The following is a 19,787-nucleotide window of genomic DNA, read 5'->3' as shown; positions in this document are numbered from 1 at the left end:
GTTGTTCTGAATGCAAACAAAAAATAGGAAATTAATTTTTACAGTTATTTTCAATCAAAATCTTTACTTTTACACTCAGGCAAACAATATAGCGTAGAAGTCACTGTTTATCATACTATCCATGGGCATGGTTCCAAGTAATAAAATATACACATGTACTAATATTGCACACCCACACTCATAATTTAAGCAGGGGAAAAACTACGGCAAATCCACTGTTTAGAGCTGTTTAGTCAATGAATGTGATTGATCTTTCTGTGCAAATTAACATCGGTCGGGTGGTCACAACTGGAAGTAAACTTTGTGAGTATGAACGTGAAATAGATCATACTTTATTAATTTAGTCATTGTCATCAGTATTTAGTTTTAATTTTACACGAAATCCATTTGACGATCAAAGTATTATTCATGAACAATTATCACTATTCAAAACACATTTTTCCACTTGTTGACTGAATGTGACGTCATGTGTTCAAGGCTCAGCGAATGATTGATCACGGTTCACCTGTTTTCTGAGTTTGGTCTCATGGCATTCGCAGGACAAAACAACAGACAGCAGATGGTATCTGTTTTTACTTTAGAGAAAACTTTAGGCCTTTTGTAGAATGACATGGATATTTATGGGCTTCAACTCGAAAGCAACATAGTGTTACTTGATCAAAACAGACCACTGGCAGATTTAAGCATTAGCTTACATTAGCTGATTAGTATAAGATAGCTTTTTGAGACTTTGCTCCATCTGCACTGCTTATGTTTAGAGGTGGAGGTCATTTTGTAATTGAACAAAAGTGCACCACTGGATTCTACGCATTCTTTGCCTGCAGGCCAGTCTGAGCAGGGCTGTTTTGTTGACTCTGACATATTTCTTTCAAACCTTCAAAGGATGAACTTCTCTGGATGTGGAGCTTTAGAGTTAATACTGTTTCCAGCAAAAAATGGAATGTGCTTGTTTTTTTTTTCCCCCTCAATGTTGGACTCCTGCCTTCATCCACAAGATGAGCGGAAGGGAGTGTTCCTTTTGTTCGTCTCTTGTGTAAGGTTCCTTGAGCGAGAAAATCACTCACAATGGGAACGTGACTCCTCAATGTGAGCTCCACTAAAGATAGCTCAGCACAGGAAATAGCGCAGACTGCCTGATGTATGATGCGGACAGGTGTTGTCCTTCTCCAGTGGTCAACCACCAGCTCTCCAGAGTTGTTTAAGTTTATCATCACGACTGAATAGTAGCTAATATGACAGTGTTTTGTATCTTCAAATCTGAACAATCTGCCCTAGAATGGTTTGTTGAAATAGAGATTCTCCACCTATGTTCCTCGAACAAAGTTCAAATTATTTGGTGCTCCTTGTCCTACCAATTTGTTTGCAACTGGCCCTCCAATTTTTATCGCTTTCGTATTCCAGTCTGTGAAGTACCCAGATTGAAACAAAAAACTTTGTTTTAAAAAGATCATTTGTTGATTGGTGAGGGATAAATTGGTGAATGTGTTATTGTAAAAAGTATCACTGACAGTAACTAAGTGGTAATCTACAACAAAACATTAAGAGTGTGTTAAAATGTCTTCACTGTTAAATCTCTCCCCAAAAATCTGGTCAATTTTTGAATTTGTGGCATTGATGGATGATCATAGCCCAATCTTGATTTATTAATAACACACAATTTGTGAAATAATAATTTCACTTTACATCAAACTACAGCCTACACATAAAGCATTGCAGCAAACTTTCTTGAAAACTTGTCTCACAATAATCAAATCCGTGCAAATAGTCATTGTATGAAAGGGTAACTTAGGTCAGACAGAGATATGAGTGATGGTCCTCAGCTGTTTGCACTTCCAGGCGATGAAGGTTAGTATCACTAAAAATAAAGCCTGTAATTTAACCAAACCCTCCCAGGGAGTTGACACTGGCCGCACACTCTAATTTAGGAGCTCATCTGGGCTCTTTGTGATTGCTCTGCTCCACTCTCGCTTATCTACTGCCTGTGTCCAGACTGTGATTAATGTTGCTCATGGACGGGAAGGAAGTTTGTGTCAACATGCATGTGCCCACGTATGTTATTTATAGGCCATAGCGTATATTGTACAGTAATACCTGAAACAGGATAGGAGGGATATACACTTGTTTGTCTTTCCTAAAATAGAACACTAAACCCTTTGCAGAGCAGACGCCTCAAACAGACTGATGTCATCTGTCAGTCAAACAGCTTTTTTTTGTTTGACGTACTCAGTAAGGATAAAGCATGCATAAAATATATATATATATATATATATATATATATATATATATATATATATATATATATATATATATATATATATATATATATATATATATATATATATATATATATATATATATATATATATATATATATATATATATATATATATATAGTACTGTAAGATATGTCTAGAATCTCATGAGAAAAATCTAATAAAGCCACAGGCTCAACCTCCTACAAGAATAGACACTATTTAAATGTCATTCATGTGAGAAATAGGAAGGCCAGTAGCTCACTAATGAGATCCCAGGCAGCATGTCCATGCCATTTCTAAGCTACATAATATAAACCACCTGCACTGCTTTGATAATCAAAATTGCGACTGGCAAATCATGACAGCAGTAGAATCAAAAGTGGCTTCATTAAGAACATATCCATGAAAACTTGATTGCAATAGGATGTGTTGACTTGTTGACTATGGGGCATTAGTCTGTCTCTGATTTGTTCTGCTTTTGAAATAATTAGCAGCATTTACCTGTGCCTTCTAGGAAGAAACTAGCCACTAAGCTGGCATAAATAAATGAATAAATAAATAAAAGTTTTGGAGAATTTCTTTGAAAAGGGGAAATGCCATATTATGACAGAAGAAAAGCCTGCAGCTTTCCAAAAATGAGCTGCATTTAAGAGAATGCCAGCAATCCTCCTTGAATGCATGGAGCTTGGTGCATGTTATACCCAACATCCTATATATATATATATATATATATATATATATATATATATATATATAAAGCTTTTATTTTATTTTTTATTTTTTTAATGACAGTGACTATCTATATCATGCAGTCAACTGGACATGCCTGAAAGTACAGTAATGCACTTCGGTGCCACTGTATCCAATTACCCCAAGATGAGAGCAGCTCGGAGGAAGAAGTGTCTCACAGTAATTACAAAAACTATATTCACCATGATGGTGAATCTCCTATTCTGGAGACCACTATTGCACAATTGAGCATCCACTTGGTGACAATGGTAGTAATGGTAAACTCAGTTGAGTTAATGCAATAATTACATAATAATTTATTTATAATAAAGCGATATTTCTTGCTTGTAACTAAAAATGTGTATTAATCAACAAATGAAGGGAACAATACCATTGCTGTAAAATAGCAGTTCACTATCAATGTGAGTGACCTATCTTGCTCACATAAATCCCCAACTTGGGTCGCTTGACGTGTCGACCTCAAGTACAGAGAGAGCAGTGTCTCCAATGCAACACCTTCAGCGAGAGTACTACATGTATGAGGTAATTGTTCATGTTTGGTCACATGACCTGCTGCAGCAGCTGTCAAATGTAATGATAGCGAGAGATTCCTCGGCCCCGCCCCCTGCAGCTGATAGGACATCTCACAGGAGTCTAGGGACTGTCTACCAGGATATCCTACCATACACGCGTGCGCACACACACAAGGGCAAGCGCACACACGCACTTGCACACATGCCCGGACAATTTTAGATTATCCAGCCAGCCATTTCTAATCTGTATTTCAGCCGACACAGTGGGCAATCAGTGGAATATTGGTCACCATTTATGACATAAGCACAGAGCGACACATTCCATCAATGGAATGTTTTTTAATCGAGGAATGTTAAAGAAAAATCATAACTACCACAGAAAATCTACAACGAAAAGCTAGAGCTTCACTTCCAGTGTAGAACCATTTCACTCCGGCAGATGTTATTGGTATTTACTTAAGTGTTACCCACATGTTGCTTATATATATTGTAATTTACCTATTTCTTCATTCAAGCTTAGACTATTTCTTCAATTTTGACATAAATACCTGTGGTATTCCACATTTTGAACATAATACTGGTACCTGCAAAATACAGAAATCCATGTATAATTCATGCCAATAGAAATAGGGGGCCAAACCTTTTTTGACTTCACATCTTAAAAATTAAACAAAACCAAACCCAACAAAACATAAACCTCGAATACTGTATGTCTTTCATAAAAACAAAACAAAAACAACAACATAAAAGGATGACTACCTTCCCATATGAAACGTTTGTTTAAAAAAATACTGAAAAAAATCACAAAAAATTAGATACTGTATTGTAGTGCCTCGAAAATGCTAAAAAGTCAAAACATTTTGCCTTATCCCCCTTTAACACAAGATGGGGAGGAGCATTTCCCCCTAAAATTAAATATAAGAGATTATACAACAATATGCTGAGGACACATTTGGTTAAAATGATGAACTTTTTTTTTCTTTTTTTAGTCACCCTGGTAACCCCCACTGATACATTTCTTGCTTATGCCCATGTCTGAGCCTAAAAACACAATTTGAAAAAAAATGCTATTTTTCATTTTCCGTGAATAATTCTGATAAAATACAGCATTTTTTTCTTGTTTTACTTGAAAAAAAAGAGATTCGACTGCTCATAAAAGTCGGTTAAAACGGAAAAAGCCGCGGACGTGTGTACAGTACGACGCTTAACGCATTGTCCTTTCCATACAGTGCCTTGTTTCCAAACATAAGCTCCGCCTCTCCGCCAGGCGCTCACACCTTGCTCTGGCCACGGCTGCTCCACACAGCGTCGGACAGCGTGAGCCACGCCGGTTTGCGCGCACGACTGCCCGGCTGCAGATGTGAGCAGTCACGCTGGATGATCTCGAATGAAAAGGTCATATATTGGATTAGAACGCCCTCTCCGCGTGTGGCGACACCGAAGATTGTGACGGGAAAGTGCTTTTTGTCGACATTTGGGAACAGTGTGAGCGAGGAAGATGCAGTTGCGTAGCCGCTCGGTGCGCCTCGCAGCCAGGCACCGTGGCTGACGATGCCCGCCGCCGGGCGGGCATCGCGAGCGCTCAGTAGCAGCAGCAACTGCGGGAAGAGGAAGGGCAGGAGGGCCACGAAGCGAGGGAGATGATGATGAGTTTAATATCGACATCATGGCAAACGGAACCGGCACTATCATGTTAAAATGTGTGGTGGTGGGAGACGGTGCAGTGGGCAAAACGTGTCTTCTCATGAGCTATGCCAATGACGCCTTTCCGGAGGAATATGTCCCAACGGTCTTTGATCATTATGCAGGTAGGCATACACATCTCATATTGTGTGAAATAATATCATTGTGCTTTGCTGTAGTTTATGCCTAAGATACTTGCATAAAGCATAAAGTGCACTCACTGATTTCTGTTGCACTCGAACTGCATTGGCCTGCATCTGTTGCTATAATCAAAACCACTTGTTTGCCTTCATTGCAGACAGAGGTTGGGGACCCAAAGCCCCACCTCCTTCCACTTCATGCTTCATGCACCCCTCCCAGACCTTCTCACCCGCAAGCCTTCCTCTTTCTAACTGCTCTTTGTTATTTCCTCACAGTGAGCGTCAATGTTGGAGGAAAGCAGTACTTGTTGGGATTGTACGACACTGCCGGTCAGGTACGTCTTTTTTTTTCATCCAAATTTGTTTGGTGCCAAGCATGTCAAGGATGAACACATGGACACCTACCCACGAAAATATTCCCACCACTCTGCTTTGTTTGCAGAATACTCACACTCCATATTCAGACCAGGCACTAAGCTGCAACAGGTGATAGTTGTCACACATTTACTGTCAAAGTCCGGTGTACCATACACATTGGTGGTAGTAGTGAGGGCTGTTCAATCGTTCCATTATGCCAAGAACAGGCTTCCAATGTCCAGTAATGATGTCACAGATTTGTTAATAGGGCTGCCTATTGCTGGGATTTTTTTTGCACTCAATGTGCCATTCAGCGCACAATCGTTAAAACTCCAGCAGCCAGATCCAGCAGCCTACACATGCACACACACAATATTTTCTCTCAACACAAGAGCCTGTGTGTGTACACAAATAGACACACTGGCTGAGGCCACCATACAAACACATACAAAATGAGTAAATGTTGAGAAATGTCTGGTTGCAGACATGAACTTCCTCTCATGACAAATTACTGTGGTAAATTTCACATTTTAACTACAACCAAAACTTTAGCTTATAGATGGTATTTGCACATTTTCCTCTACTAGGAACGCCCAAGACCCACAATGTATTTTAAAATATTTGCATTTACACTATTATACTTTTGATTGAACATATTGTGAATCAATTACAGTACGTAGCAGATATGAGTGACTCGGAAAGATTGCCAAGAGTAATGGTGCCTCGTAGAGTTTGTGGCAACAGTGGGGCCTGCAAAGGAATGTTTCCACCGTTAGCTTCTGTTTGATTTGTACTGGCAACGTGCATAATGAAACCAGCTGCAAAGTTATATTGTAAATATGCTTAGGCATATGTATGTGATGAGGGCCATATGTTGCATTAAGTAAAGGACAAGGAAAATATCCCACTTGGAGCTGATGAATCCAGTCAAAAGCATAGTAAACAATGAAGTGCTGAAAGGTGGTACTAGGTTGAGGGAAACTCATTTCACACCTTAGTACATTTGGAAGAATGCACATAAAAAACTACATTTAATTGTGTATCATCAAACCAATGTCTTTTCAAATGGACAAATACGGTGGGTTTGTATAAACCAATTTTAAAACAGAACACAGTTGATAATAACAGTTAAACAATTATAATGATCATGGTCATTTTGATAAGATGTTTCATTGTTTGCAGCATACATTTATATGTAATTGCTAAACTGAGACTCAAGTGCTCACTGATGGTCCCAAATGATTTTTAAGTTAATTTGTTTTCAAAGGTGGGAGATTTAGACTTACTGTGTGATTCGTACGGAATACTCACCAACAACATAACGCAACACAGCCCCAACATGCTATGAAGGCCAATGAAAGAATAAACACATACAATAAAACATGGATGACAATGTGATGGCTTTAGCAAGCTTTTATCTGGAAGTTTCAGTGGAGTGATAGTGACTCTTGTGCTGTGCCCTCGTGTCTCCTTTATCACAAATAATTGCCATCACATTACCCAGTTGCCAACATCAGCATTATATGCAATTATGTTCCATCACTGATTTTAGGACGCTAAGAAACTGTGAGTCTAACGTTGTCATTGTATGATAGTGGCACAAGTCTCCGTGAGCTCCTAAAATAAGGACGGGACATATGGTTGTTCACATGCAGTCTTCTATTTCAAACTAAGAAAAAAAAAAGACCATTGATGCATTAGACATGAATAAATAACGATAATGAAATGTTCACTCTTAGTGCAAAGCGTCATCAGAAAAGGAAAGCTCTAGAGGGTCAGTATATTTTGCATTTTCACTCATCTTTCAAGGTCAGCAGAATATTGTTTGGTATATAAAAATAAATAAATAGGGGTGGTATCAAATGAAACATTCACTTTGATTCCTTACTTTGAATTGCATGTGGGTAATGGCTGTGTTGTATGTGCGGAAACACTGCCATCCAATGGTCACAATCATCACTACACTGGTCAACTGGCTTAAGTTGGCTTAAGCATTACTCAAGGGTGTCAGCTACCCTCCATAAAAATTAACGTATTAAACAATAATTGTATTATTTATTATTGTTGTTACCATTTTTAATGGCAATAATTCTCATCCATGGCACTGCAAAAAAAAAGAAGAAAAAGAGCTTGTATGGTAATTATTTTTTCAAGCCCCATGTCAGCTGGCAAAAGTATGAATATTGCCAGATGACCATTAATACCTGCACTACTACTGCTACTAATAAAAATAATAATTTTTTTTACATTGTACCCATTCTCTGCCTCAAGACCTAATGTCTCTCCAGCAGTCTAAAAACGTGGACGTCACATGTTGGATAGTTAAACCTGCTCAGGCTGGATTTAACGGTGTGAATGAGTCACAACCTGAAACTAAATCTGTTAGCTGGAAAAAAAGATAAACAAAGCTCAGAAAGGTCAAGAGATTATTCAAATCCGCTGTGCTCTTAATTTCTGATTTTCTGTTCTCTTTTGTTGATTGTAAGTGAGTGTGTTTGTTTTTAGCTCATTCTAAAATGTAAAAGTTTGCCCAGATGTCAGCCAGGGAGAGTAGGGTTTCCACTGTTGAAAATCTGTCCCCCGCTGCCCCTGACTCTGCTGACCTCTTTTAGGGAGCATGAGGCCAGCTGGTAATGTTTATAGCTTCAAAGTGTGATCAAACCGTGGTGGCCCACATAGAGGGGCAGAATGACTGAGGAGATAGAAAGAGGAAGACAGGCAGATGGGGTAAAGACAGAGTAAGGCAGGAGGGCTTTGAGAGAGTGAAACTGCTTATAAGGCAGAAGTAGTCCATCCATTTCTGAGTTTGTGTAAACGATTACAACTCTAACAAAAAGGAAAATATGTATAACAATTTCTTTGTTGTCGTTCTGAAGTATTATAGGTAGCTTTGCTGCTGAAACAATCTCTGTTCCCACATAAAAGTGCAGTGGTGCAGGATTTTTGTTTGGGGTTGTGTACTTGTGATATACTTAGTTTAGACTGAACAGTTTATCAAGCAGGTGCTTGTCCTCGAGGGGTGGTTAATCCGGTCTTTTCACACAATTATCTTATTTGCTATTAAAGTTCTTTTGTCGAGATGGCCCTTTGGTTTCATTTGCTTTGCTTGTTGTAGCTAAGTGTCTTTACCCATTTAACTGTTTTCTCTCCTTCTAAAAGGGAAGTCAAAAGTTTTCTTGACAATAATGTGTTCTATGCGGCCCCACTATTATAAACACGGCATTCTAATCCATTCACTCCCAGTCTAGGAAAAATAGATTTTTGATGTCTATAGCCGTCAATGGCAGTGAAAGAGTCACATGTTCTAAGGTTAATGGCAGTATTATTTCTTTCCTGTAAATAATGCATTTTTATTCTTTGTTATATGCTAGTAATGTATATAGTGACGGGTCCAAAATGTAACACATTCACTGCTAGCCCAGTAAAATGTGATCTTGGACATCTGCAGCCGCTGTCATTGGCATGTAATGAGTTAATGTTGCATTTGTGGAATTCTAATTAAGCAGCAAATTTCACACATTTTAATCAATCTCAAAGGACAGTTATTTTGCCACTTTTGTCAACTGGAAATGATGGTCACATGGTTGATCGGGTACAAACCAACCACAGTCAACCACAGCCACCTATTCTTTGGCCATGTGACGTCCACAAGCTGAGCTGTGATTTTTGTTTATTTGAGCCCTTACTAACAGTGACATCTTCAAGTGACAGCAAATTGCAAAATGGCCAATAAAACTGGTGGATTTTGCTCTTTTTTCAGATTCCAAAAGTACAATTTTAAAGGGATACTTGTTAATATAAGTTAGTATTCATATTTTGTCTATAAATATATAACTTAATTTTTGATGTAAAATTACATTTAAAAACACATGTCACTCGCTGTCGACTGAAAATTCCATCACATGTACTGAGGGCTCATGTTACATCTAACCACTGCTCAGCTTGCAAATGTCACATGACTAAAGCCCGAAGAACTGTAAGCCATGATTGGTCCTTACCTGAGCCTTGCGCATGTGATGTCATCTACAGTTGCCAGCAAGTGGCAAAATGTAATTTTAACGGCGTTAATTGTACAAAAAAATAATTTAGTTAATTTAATTATAGACAAACTATGAACTTTGTTTTACTGCTGAAAATGGCTAAAAAGTAAAATATCCCTTCAATCAGATTACTGTGTTCAGACAAGTGTATGTTATAACATGTTGTGAAACTTTTATTTTGGTCTAGACTTCCCCTTTGAAAGACATTTCTATACTTGTAACTCCTTTTATTGGTTAGATTTGTTGGATTTGTTCCATGTCTGAAGCTCTCATTGTTTGTTACACAATAGGATTGGCATTTTAAATCATCAATAATTACATGATCGTTAAGAATTTGCAATGTGGTATCAACAGCTGATTCATCTTAGCTTGAAGCGGTCTTTTTTTTTTCGAATAAAGCAAAAAATCAATCACAATAAAAGTCCAAATGAAACAGAGCGCACGACTTTGCTCCAACCAGCAGAAAGTCTGTTGATTAAATTTAACATTGTATGAAAAATGGCTCAAGCCATCATCGTGACAGGAGTTGCCATTGAGACACACATTCTTCCCTGAGTTCTTATGAAATGTACACCTTACTGGATGAGTCACCAAGTGGGCACTTCAGTGTATGTGACAAGACCATGCAATTACAGCTCATTAAAGTGTTTTGTCAGCTTACTATTGTCTGAAAAATAGCCAATTTTCGCCCATTCCAACCACTACCAATTTAATTATTCTACAGGGAAAGCTTGCTCGCGGAGCCTTTATTGCTGAATGTGACAAGGAAGCAGAGGGCAAAGTCTTTATTTATTCATTTGTTCAACCACTGCGCCTGCACTCAAAACAATCTACCAATACTGCTCAAGAAGCTGGAGGAAACAGGAACTAAATGCTACATTTAATGAAGACATAGAAATCTTTGAAGCGGGAACTTACAACCCACACAGTTCCCATATTCATCTCGCTGCCCTTTTAACCCTCTTTCTTTATGTACAAGAAGGTCTGGTCCTCATGTGCTATACCATCACACCTTCACAGGTAACTGCACATCAGTGCAGTAAATATGTAAACATATGGTACAAAAGCAGCAGATTACTTCGGAATGACAGCAGACCTCTTCAACAATCAAAGTCTGTTGTTAAACGTCAGCAATCCCTTCACTCTCGCCAATTAGTTTTGGTTTTAATGAAGCATGTGTTTACAGTTAGGAGTTTGAAATAATAATAATCGTCAACAGTATTATTAGGGTTGTATTTTGCAGTGGTGTAAAACTGTGACATTGTTTATAATAATGAGATAATTCAATATGAGGGGGTAAATGGACACAAACATTGATAACTATAAAAGTGTTGAATTCAAGATGGCTATTACTAAAGGCAAACTACTGATGTTGCACCTGTGTCGGATCTCATTTTAATGAAGTATGCAGCAAGACTTGAATACTTGAAGACTTGAATCTTCAGTGGGCGGTTGAGTCTTGTGATGAATGTCTTTGTCAGCAAGTCGGTTGAAACAAATGAGGATAAGAAAAAATAGACAAGCGTATGCTCATGGTAATGAGGAAAGCAGTGGCAGCCAGTGCTTTTCCGCCGTTTGAGTGAAAAAACGTTCTAAATCTTACATATTGTCACTTTAAGTGTGGTGTAATTTAGTGGCTTTGAAAAGTGGGCACACATGGGCAAAAAAAGTGTCAAAAAGCTTATTTTGTTAAAAAAAAAAAAGTACATTGGTTGTGGACTTGTCATCATAATGACCTCAGTGTAATAACTTATTTATACAAAATGGATAACATACCATAATTTGTACCGATTTACTGTGGTGTATTTGAAGCAATAGTAGTTTGCCACTGCCTGTAAATGAACCCATTAGGGTTGAGTGTATGCCATGCTGTTCTTTTTGTAAAGATATTATTAGTAACCGTAGTAGACGGAGATTAATGTTTATTATCCGAGTAAATGAGTCAAGGTGATATTTGAGGCTAAATCCAGGTCAGCAAAAAAGCTCATCTCTGCAAATCAGATGATGTTGATTATGTGTTGCATTCTTACCCGACGGTCATGTTAGTTCTGATAGCTCCCATTCTGTGAACCTGTCCACTTTATTAGCGCCCCGAGGAGGTTATAAAAACAGAGGACAATAAGGATGGGGATATGATGATGACTCACTGGAATTGTGCTCAAATGTCACTGAGTCACACCAGAGCTCACACAGTGACCTAATCAACACAGCAAGCTTTACAGAGACAGGCATGTTCTGAAAACACTTAGATCATAATCATTATGCACTCAATTGCCCTGATTTCTTGCCCTTCTTCCATGTATTTGTAGGATTTGGTGTCAGAAAGCTTGTGTTGCTACAATGTCATGAATTGTTGAACTGACTTTAAATGATGTGCCATCTGAGGAATAAGAGAATGGACACAAGTTCGCCAACGCACACTGGTTATAGGTTAAGTATTAGAGCTGAGCTAAGCGTGTGAACCGCCTCTCTTGCGCCAAGAGGACATATTGTGTTTGTTGTCAGAGGTAAAGTGAGGAAATGTGAGAGGCATTGATGGGTCTCAGAGAAGCTGTGGGGTTGTTTCTGAGGAAGTTGCTGAATGGATCCCACTGTGTTTGTACTTTACTGTTGATGATCAGAAGATTGCATTTCGCCAGTAAAAGTCACAGGCAAGGAACAACCTTAACACACCACACCATAGATTGGGTGGTTGGCCCAATACGCCCAAGGCCTAGTCCCCGCACACCGAAGTCCCATATGTATATATATATATGTATATATGTGTATATATGTGTATATATATATATATATATATATATATATGTGTATGTATGTATGTATATATAAATATGTATGTATGTATGTAATGTATGTACAGTGAACCCTCACTACTTCACTGTTCCACTACCGCGGATTCACCGTTTTGCAGATTTTTTTTATTATGCAGTTTTCACAACTTCAAAACTTTTTTTTCACGTGTATCGAACTTTTGCAATAGCTTCCAAGCGTGCTGCCCCCGCCAAGGCTTGTACTGAGCCTAAACGCCATCAAAAAATGATGACAATTGCTGAGAAGGCGATACTTTTCGAAGGAAAAAGTTACGCGGCAGCTACAAAGCATCACAAAGTCAGAACCTTCAGAAAAAAATGGGAAGAGTCTCAAATATTTATAAATGTACAGTACAGGTTGGAACAGCCACAAAGACAAAGGAGAGCCTGATCAAGATGCACAAAGGATGGCTTTTTGTGCGTGAGCTTATACATATGAGATACCTTGGTACCAAAGAAATGAATGGCATCCAATGTCTTTGGCTCAGCTTGCATTGAAGGACAGTAAGTATAAAAAATAAAATCCTAAATGCCTCTTTCCTTGAGAGGGCGAAGGAGGGACTAAATTCCACGTGAAGGTCTTTGCATTCTTTGCTCTTCATAACTCAAATCCAGTTGACAGTTTTACGAGTATCAAGCCTGCCATAAAATTACACATCATATGTGAAAAACAGCAGGAGCCTGGCAGTGTGTATGGAACAGACCATTTGATAAATTGGGAGTAAGTTCTTTCTCGATCTGGCTTCAGAGAAGAGAACATATTAAAATTCTATGCATCTAAATATTACATGAAGATTAATTTCACCGAGGGACAGTAAAGAAAGAAAAAAATAAATTATGTATGGCCACAAAATTCCTAACGTTGACTTCTTTCCCAGGAGGATTATGACCGACTCAGGCCATTGTCCTACCCGATGACCGACGTCTTCCTCATCTGCTTCTCTGTGGTTAACCCAGCCAGTTTCCAGAATGTTCGTGAAGAATGGGTGCCTGAGTTGCAGGAGTATGCGCCTAATGTCCCCTACTTGCTCATTGGCACTCAGGTGAGTTCTCACCAGGATGTTATTCCTAATAATAACAAATACAATTTATGTAAACAAGAGGCTCCTACAAGTATTAGTTTCGAGAAGGAGCAGAAAGAAGCCAATGCTTATCTTGTTCTACGTCCTCCTTACAATCCAAGTCAGTTGCGCTAACAACTTGTATCGCGGGTGGCGCGGTGGGTGAGTGGTTAGCACATCTGCCTCACAGTTCAGAGTCAGGTGTGATTGGGTGCGTGCATGGATTTTCGCCTCCGTGTGCCCTGCAATTTGCTGGCAACCAGCGCAGGATGTCCCCCACCTACGGCCCGAAGTCAGCTGGCATAGGCACCAGCAAGCCTGCAACACTTGTGAGGATAAGCGGCTATAGAAAATGAATGGATGGATGGATGGATGGAGGGAACTTGCTCCCTCAAAACCTGCTCTTTTCTGCAATATGCAAATCTTTTGATCAATACAAAGGCTGTTAAATGTCAAACTGTATTTAGAATATATAGCATAAGTCTATAAGTTAATGTAACTACTGTACCATGTTGATTTTTCATTCCTCAGATTGATCTACGTGACGACCCAAAGACTATTGCCAAACTGAATGATATGAAGGAGAAACCTATAGTGACTGAGCAAGGCCTGAAACTGGCAAAAGAGGTCTGTGTGTTTTGAACCAAACTTGAAAGCTTTTATATTCATTGCAGAAAACCTGGCAGGGCCAGGTACAGTATACAAGCCACTGATTTCCAGTTCTTTAAGAGTTGTTGCATTTATACCGCTGAACATCATTCTGTCCTTGTATCCATATAAAGGAAAGTATTTTATTATATAGTTTTTATTTCATTTTTTAAATGAAATCATAATCAATCGTTTGTATCTGTGAGTCTTTGACTGGTGTTGTATATGCTAACAAAGAAACAGGCGATCATTTGTAGCTAGTGATATATCATTAATGACATGTCATTAATGTCAATTGACCAAACACTGCACATGCAAGGAACCTGGAATGAATTAAGTCTGAGTCGCCATAGCATCACGCGTCACATGCCATTTGAAGAGGGAAACAGTCATTTCCACCATGCCTTTTAAAAGGGTGAACTGCTGCCCTCAACACACTATGCTACCCCATTGACAAGTGTCAAGCTATCCGTTTCCTGTACCAATTTTCTTGTCTGGAGTATTCCAGAAGCTGAAGTCTGTCTCAGCTGACTGAAAGTACACTTTGAACTGATCATCCATCAGTCCTTAAGATGACAGCAAGACAGGCAAAGATTCTCACTGTCATCCTTACCTAGATCCAATTCTGATTCTTATACTAAACTAACACGCCTGTTATGGACTGTGGAAAGAAGTGCATATGCAAATGTCATACGGAAATTATTGAACGGTCAAACTGAGAATTAAAACCACAACACTTTCGCTACAAAATCACCCTGTCACTAGGTTTGCCTGTTCCCTGTGACCCTGAAAAGAATATTAGTTATAAACCATGAATGGAAGTATGGATGGACTTGTTGACATTTCTTTTTGTGTTTATCACTCACTGCTAAATCAACCTTTTTCCTTCTCCTCAGATTGGTGCATGTTGCTATGTGGAATGTTCAGCACTAACCCAGAAAGGCCTGAAGACAGTGTTTGATGAGGCCATCATAGCCATTTTGGCTCCAAAGAGAAAGAAGGGAGCTCTAAAAAGAAGACTGGGACCCCGTTGCATTAACTGCTGTCTGATCACATGATATGCGAACGCTCGTATTCGGCAGCGTACCACACATGTCCTGGCTTACAGAAAGACCCATACAGGTAGTTGAGCAGAGACAAAGAAGAGCGCTGACGACGGGCTGACAGTGTTTACGCTGCAACGCACTCCAAAGGCTGTGACCTTTTTCTCCTCTCCAACATGAAGCAGCCAATAATAAGGAGCACAAACACCAAGGAAGCTCTTCTCCTAATTCAGGTGTTTTACATAGAAAAGGAATATAAAAACATTAAGAGAAAGTGTTTGCATTACAAAATGGAGTTTGTTTTGTAAAGTATATGTTTTAAGAAAAGAAACATTAATTTTTGCTGCCATCGTGAGAGAAAAGTCTCTCACTACATGCCCGTTTTTGGGCATGAAGGCCAAGTTGTTGTTTTTTTCCCTGCCACCGAACTTGTCTCCAATTATTCATCGTTTGACAACCTGTAGAATTAACCATGCTGTGTTCGGGGGAAAAAAAAAAAAAAAACGAAATCCCAAAAAGAAATGTATCAACACAATATTTTGGACCTAGAGATATTTTTTCATATTCTTTGTCATGCAATTGTATGTTGTACTTTTAGACGCTGAGGATAGACAGTCCTTTAGAATTGAGTCACATACAGTACAGTACATACAGTTTAACTCAAACAAATGCACATATACTATCATCAAAAGCAGATGGAAAAAATGACCTTACACTTTATATTAAAGGCTCAACAGATGAAGCACATTCCTCTGCTTTTAAGCATTGCCCATCTTCCAGCGGGGAACCACTGAGGATGCACAAACATGCTGGCACAAGCTTGAGCAGTTTAGACAAATTTTTAATCCTAAATCCAAATCTAGAATTCCATTGCGATGCATTCGATGGGAATTTTCTGGAATAGATTGTAGCTTTTCAGATGACACAGGGTCAATTGTTAAGGTATATGAAATTACACTGTATTTGTAATTAGATTAGTTTCATCTATACCTATATAAAGTACCTGATAGATTAGGCTGCAATATATTTGCCTAAAATGCCAATATTAGTGTTCTGATAATGTATGCTGAACAAAAAAAAATGTAAAAGCAACACTTTTGTTGCTGCTTTTATGTTTTACGTGCTGAACAAAAACATTTTTCCTAGAAGGTGCTGAACTCGGGTAACAACCAATCATGGCTCGGCTTTTGAACGTCACATGATAACTCAGAAAATAGTTGAGTTGTGGTTGGTTGTTATATTAGCCCTGAGCAACTGTGATGTCATTTTCAGCTAACAACTCATAACAAATTGGCTGCCCATTGACATGGTAAAAAAAGTTGGATATTGCTCCTTAATTCATAATCCACAATATTAATCAGAATGTCATGTTTAGACTATGTCAAAGGTTATCGAACAGTAAAGTGTCATGTCCCTCACACACATAAAACCCACATCTGATGTTTTGATGTCCAGAAAATCTCTGATGGTTTGTCCTACCAAGTGCAACCACATTAGAACAAAAAGTAACAGGTGATGCCATGACCTTTGTCCACAAAAAGAAAAGAAACACAGTTAACAGGATTGGTTCATCACTTTTCAAACGGAAACGGTCTTACTAATTCCTCTGTCTTTTTCATCCCGTCGCTGTGTTTGATCATGACAACGGTCTCTTCCTCTCATGTACACATTCAAATATGTTGCTCTTTTTCTCACAAATCCAGTTTTTACTGATCATTAGTACAAACGAAAAACGCGAAACAAGCTCCCAACACATGCCAGACATGTTTCAGTGAAAAAATGCTAAGGATCATTGTAAAAATTACAAAAGGATGACCAGAAGTTGAAAAGTTGTTTCTCCGTGAGAGGCCTCAGGAATAAGGTGGATAATTAAATGAAGTATCTTTTTTAAACAAACAGTAACATTATATTTTATACTCAGGCTCAGTAGGGCACAGCAAATCCCCCAAATTTTAGGTGTCTAATGAAAGAAAGGGGGAAAATGCTATAAGAATTACATCACTGCAGCCAAAATGTGAATGTACTAAAGAGTGGCTGGTCTATGTTGCTTCTTTAGTTGGTTGCAATATGAAGCCACAAAGGCCACTTTATTGGTCAGCTTTAGACACTGCTGCTGGGTGAAGAGGTGAAGAAAAACAAAAATACCACAATGTTAATATTCAGTGACAACGCAATTATTGGTTGAACTTACATAAACATTTGTGCTAAGTGATTCAGGATTTGAATTTTTTGGATGAAAAAATATATATTGAAGGATATGAACCTGCGAAAGTTTTCATAGCATTATTGCCTAAGTCGTGTGTGGATAACAAGATTTGTTTTTATTTCGAGCACAGATTTAATTGCTTAATTGTTCACAACCATACATCTATTTTCAGCCGTTAATCCTCACCAGGGTAGCAGGCGTGCTGGAACCCATCCCAGCTATCTTTCGACAGTAGGCGGGGTACACCCTGTACAGCTTGCCAGCCAATCACATAGAACCCATTGCACCTAAGGGCAATTAGGAGTATCCAATATACTGTACCTACGGGAGTACCTGGAAAAAAAACAAAACAAGTAAGGAACAGGGAGAACATGCAAAACTTCATACAGGAAGTTCAAAGTTGGAATGAAATCCACAACCTCTGAACTGTGAGGCAGATATGCTAACCAGTCTTCCACCATGCCTCCTATTATTTCAGCGTATATTTAAAAAAAAAAGACATATTGACCCGATGTACCCTTTTCTACAGAAAATGTAGGGGAAATTATATTTAGAAATAACAGACACAACTTCAGATTGATAAAGATTTAGTTGGAACGTGAATACATTAAATGTTCATAATAAAATGTAAAATGTGTTATAGAGAATATGCAGTTTTATTTCTTTTTTTAAATGCCCAAATAGGGCTCAAATACATTTGGACAGTTGCATGTCTATGAGCATTAAATGCCAGTTGCAGTATGTTCCCTTGTTAGTTTGAGAGCTGAACGGTCAAGTGATAAAAATCTGGATCTTAGTTCAAACAAGATAAAATGATATAACTGTCAATTTAATCCAATATTCATACAGGTCATAATTTTGAATTTGCAGTCATTTTCATGTCATGAAATGATACGGTGTAATACCAGGTTTACAAGCCCACTGAACACTGCACCAGTGTCTTAAAAAATACTTTTCTTGCAAGCCAAATGCCCACCCCCATGATCTAAATTGTTTTGTTCATTTGTTGATGGCTTTTAGTATGTTTTTCAAAATGTCAATTGTTGCTGAAATGCAGTTTTTCTTCTTCTTTTCAGAAACAAATACAATGATTGACTGATGCTTTAATGTAAATGGTGCTCCTTTTTTCTACCCCAGCCTGCACGACTGTATTGTCGCTCTGAGTCACAGGGTTTATCGCAGGTCAAATGTCTGCTTGGTGAGAATCCACCCTCTGAACCTCGGCTCTAATGAACTGCAACCACTAGTGCATTGATGCTCTTGTCAACTCAATAAAAGTGTTTACTGTGCAAAAATGTCAAGTTTTTCTTTGGTTCAAGGTTGTGCCGCTTACTTAGCATATGAAGGTGACAGGTGAATCCAGGTCGCTAATTAGGCTGTATTTACACATGCTTCGGCTGACCCAATCTAGCTTTATTTCTTAATTTTTTTTCTTAATTTTTCTTAATTTATTTCTTAACCATTTATATATAGATAGATAGATAGATAGATAGATAGAGTATATTCCACTCAATCAACTAAATCATTGTATACTCTGTGACGTTTCATCAATTTTATTTGTTGTCTCTTATTCATGCACATTTGCCAATTGCAAATCGTTGTACATTCTCTTCAAAAGTTCCTCTAGCTCCCTCTCAGGTATGTTTTGCTTTGATGGAGAAGATTCTTTGAGGGTTGAGGGAACCTCTAGGTCTGTGTTTATTTCATCATCTTTGTCGGTGTTTGTTTTATCTTCAAAACGCTTCTCTGTAGAGAAACATAGCAAAATAGAAAAAATAGATAAGTCATTTTGATGGGTTGTATTATAATGTAGCCTCTAGTACATCAACACCAAAAATATAACTGTTTTTCTCAAATATTTGTGTTAAAATATATTGTATTCAATTGTAATTTGATGTACTTTGTTCACATAAATGGTCAGCCAACGTTTTTTTCCTTAAGAGATCTTACCCCATTCTTCTTGGAAAAGTAAGAAAACATCTTTAGGCTTCGTCTCATTGTGAGACTCTCTGAATTCAGTCAGCTCCAATATGTATTTGTTTATGAAGTCGCTGATGTCAGTAGGTCGAGAAAGGATTTTTGCTCTGAAAATGCAATTCACTAAGCTTCTCAGCCCGAGCGGATCACAAATTGCAGTATCCATTTTATTGTTTTTGTTACATAGATCTTTTTCAATTGAACAAAACTTGTTTGGAGTGCCTGTGTCCTTCAATCAGAGTCACATCAAGCAAGGTGACAATTAGAATGTTGAAAGTGTAATGATGTCACAGGGCTTTGATCAA

At 38.3% G+C, this 19,787-nt stretch overlaps 1 protein-coding gene across 1 annotated transcript; it reads left to right on the top strand.

The window, feature by feature from the left end:
• The first annotated feature begins 4,809 nt into the window (after nucleotides 1-4,809).
• rhoq (ras homolog family member Q) lies at nucleotides 4,810-18,794 on the top strand. Its single transcript, XM_088420947.1, has 5 exons — nucleotides 4,810-5,325; nucleotides 5,617-5,675; nucleotides 13,426-13,590; nucleotides 14,140-14,235; nucleotides 15,153-18,794. The coding sequence occupies exons 1-5, from the start codon at nucleotides 5,184-5,186 to the stop codon at nucleotides 15,312-15,314; spliced, it is 624 nt and encodes a 207-aa protein (XP_088277073.1). The 5' UTR covers nucleotides 4,810-5,183; the 3' UTR covers nucleotides 15,315-18,794.
• Nucleotides 18,795-19,787: the final 993 nt, after the last annotated feature.

The sequence above is a fragment of the Hippichthys cyanospilos genome, chromosome 8 (genome assembly GCF_059441005.1).
Source record: "Hippichthys cyanospilos isolate Australia breed blue-spotted pipefish chromosome 8, RoL_Hcya_1.0, whole genome shotgun sequence".
Classification (NCBI taxonomy): domain Eukaryota; kingdom Metazoa; phylum Chordata; class Actinopteri; order Syngnathiformes; family Syngnathidae; genus Hippichthys; species Hippichthys cyanospilos.
Note: the sequence above shows the minus strand (reverse complement) of the source record. Positions and strands in the feature narration are given on the sequence as shown.

What these genes read in the sequence shown, in the direction of transcription:
- rhoq (XM_088420947.1), top strand. Translation starts at nt 5,184, where the DNA reads ATGGCAAACGGAACCGGCACTATCATGTTAAAATGTGTGGTGGTGGGA. An exon ending in GGTCTTTGATCATTATGCAG is followed by an intron (nt 5,326 to 5,616) that starts GTAGGCATACAC and finishes ATTTCCTCACAG; the next exon opens with TGAGCGTCAATGTTGGAGGA. An exon ending in GCCTGAAACTGGCAAAAGAG is followed by an intron (nt 14,236 to 15,152) that starts GTCTGTGTGTTT and finishes CCTTCTCCTCAG; the next exon opens with ATTGGTGCATGTTGCTATGT.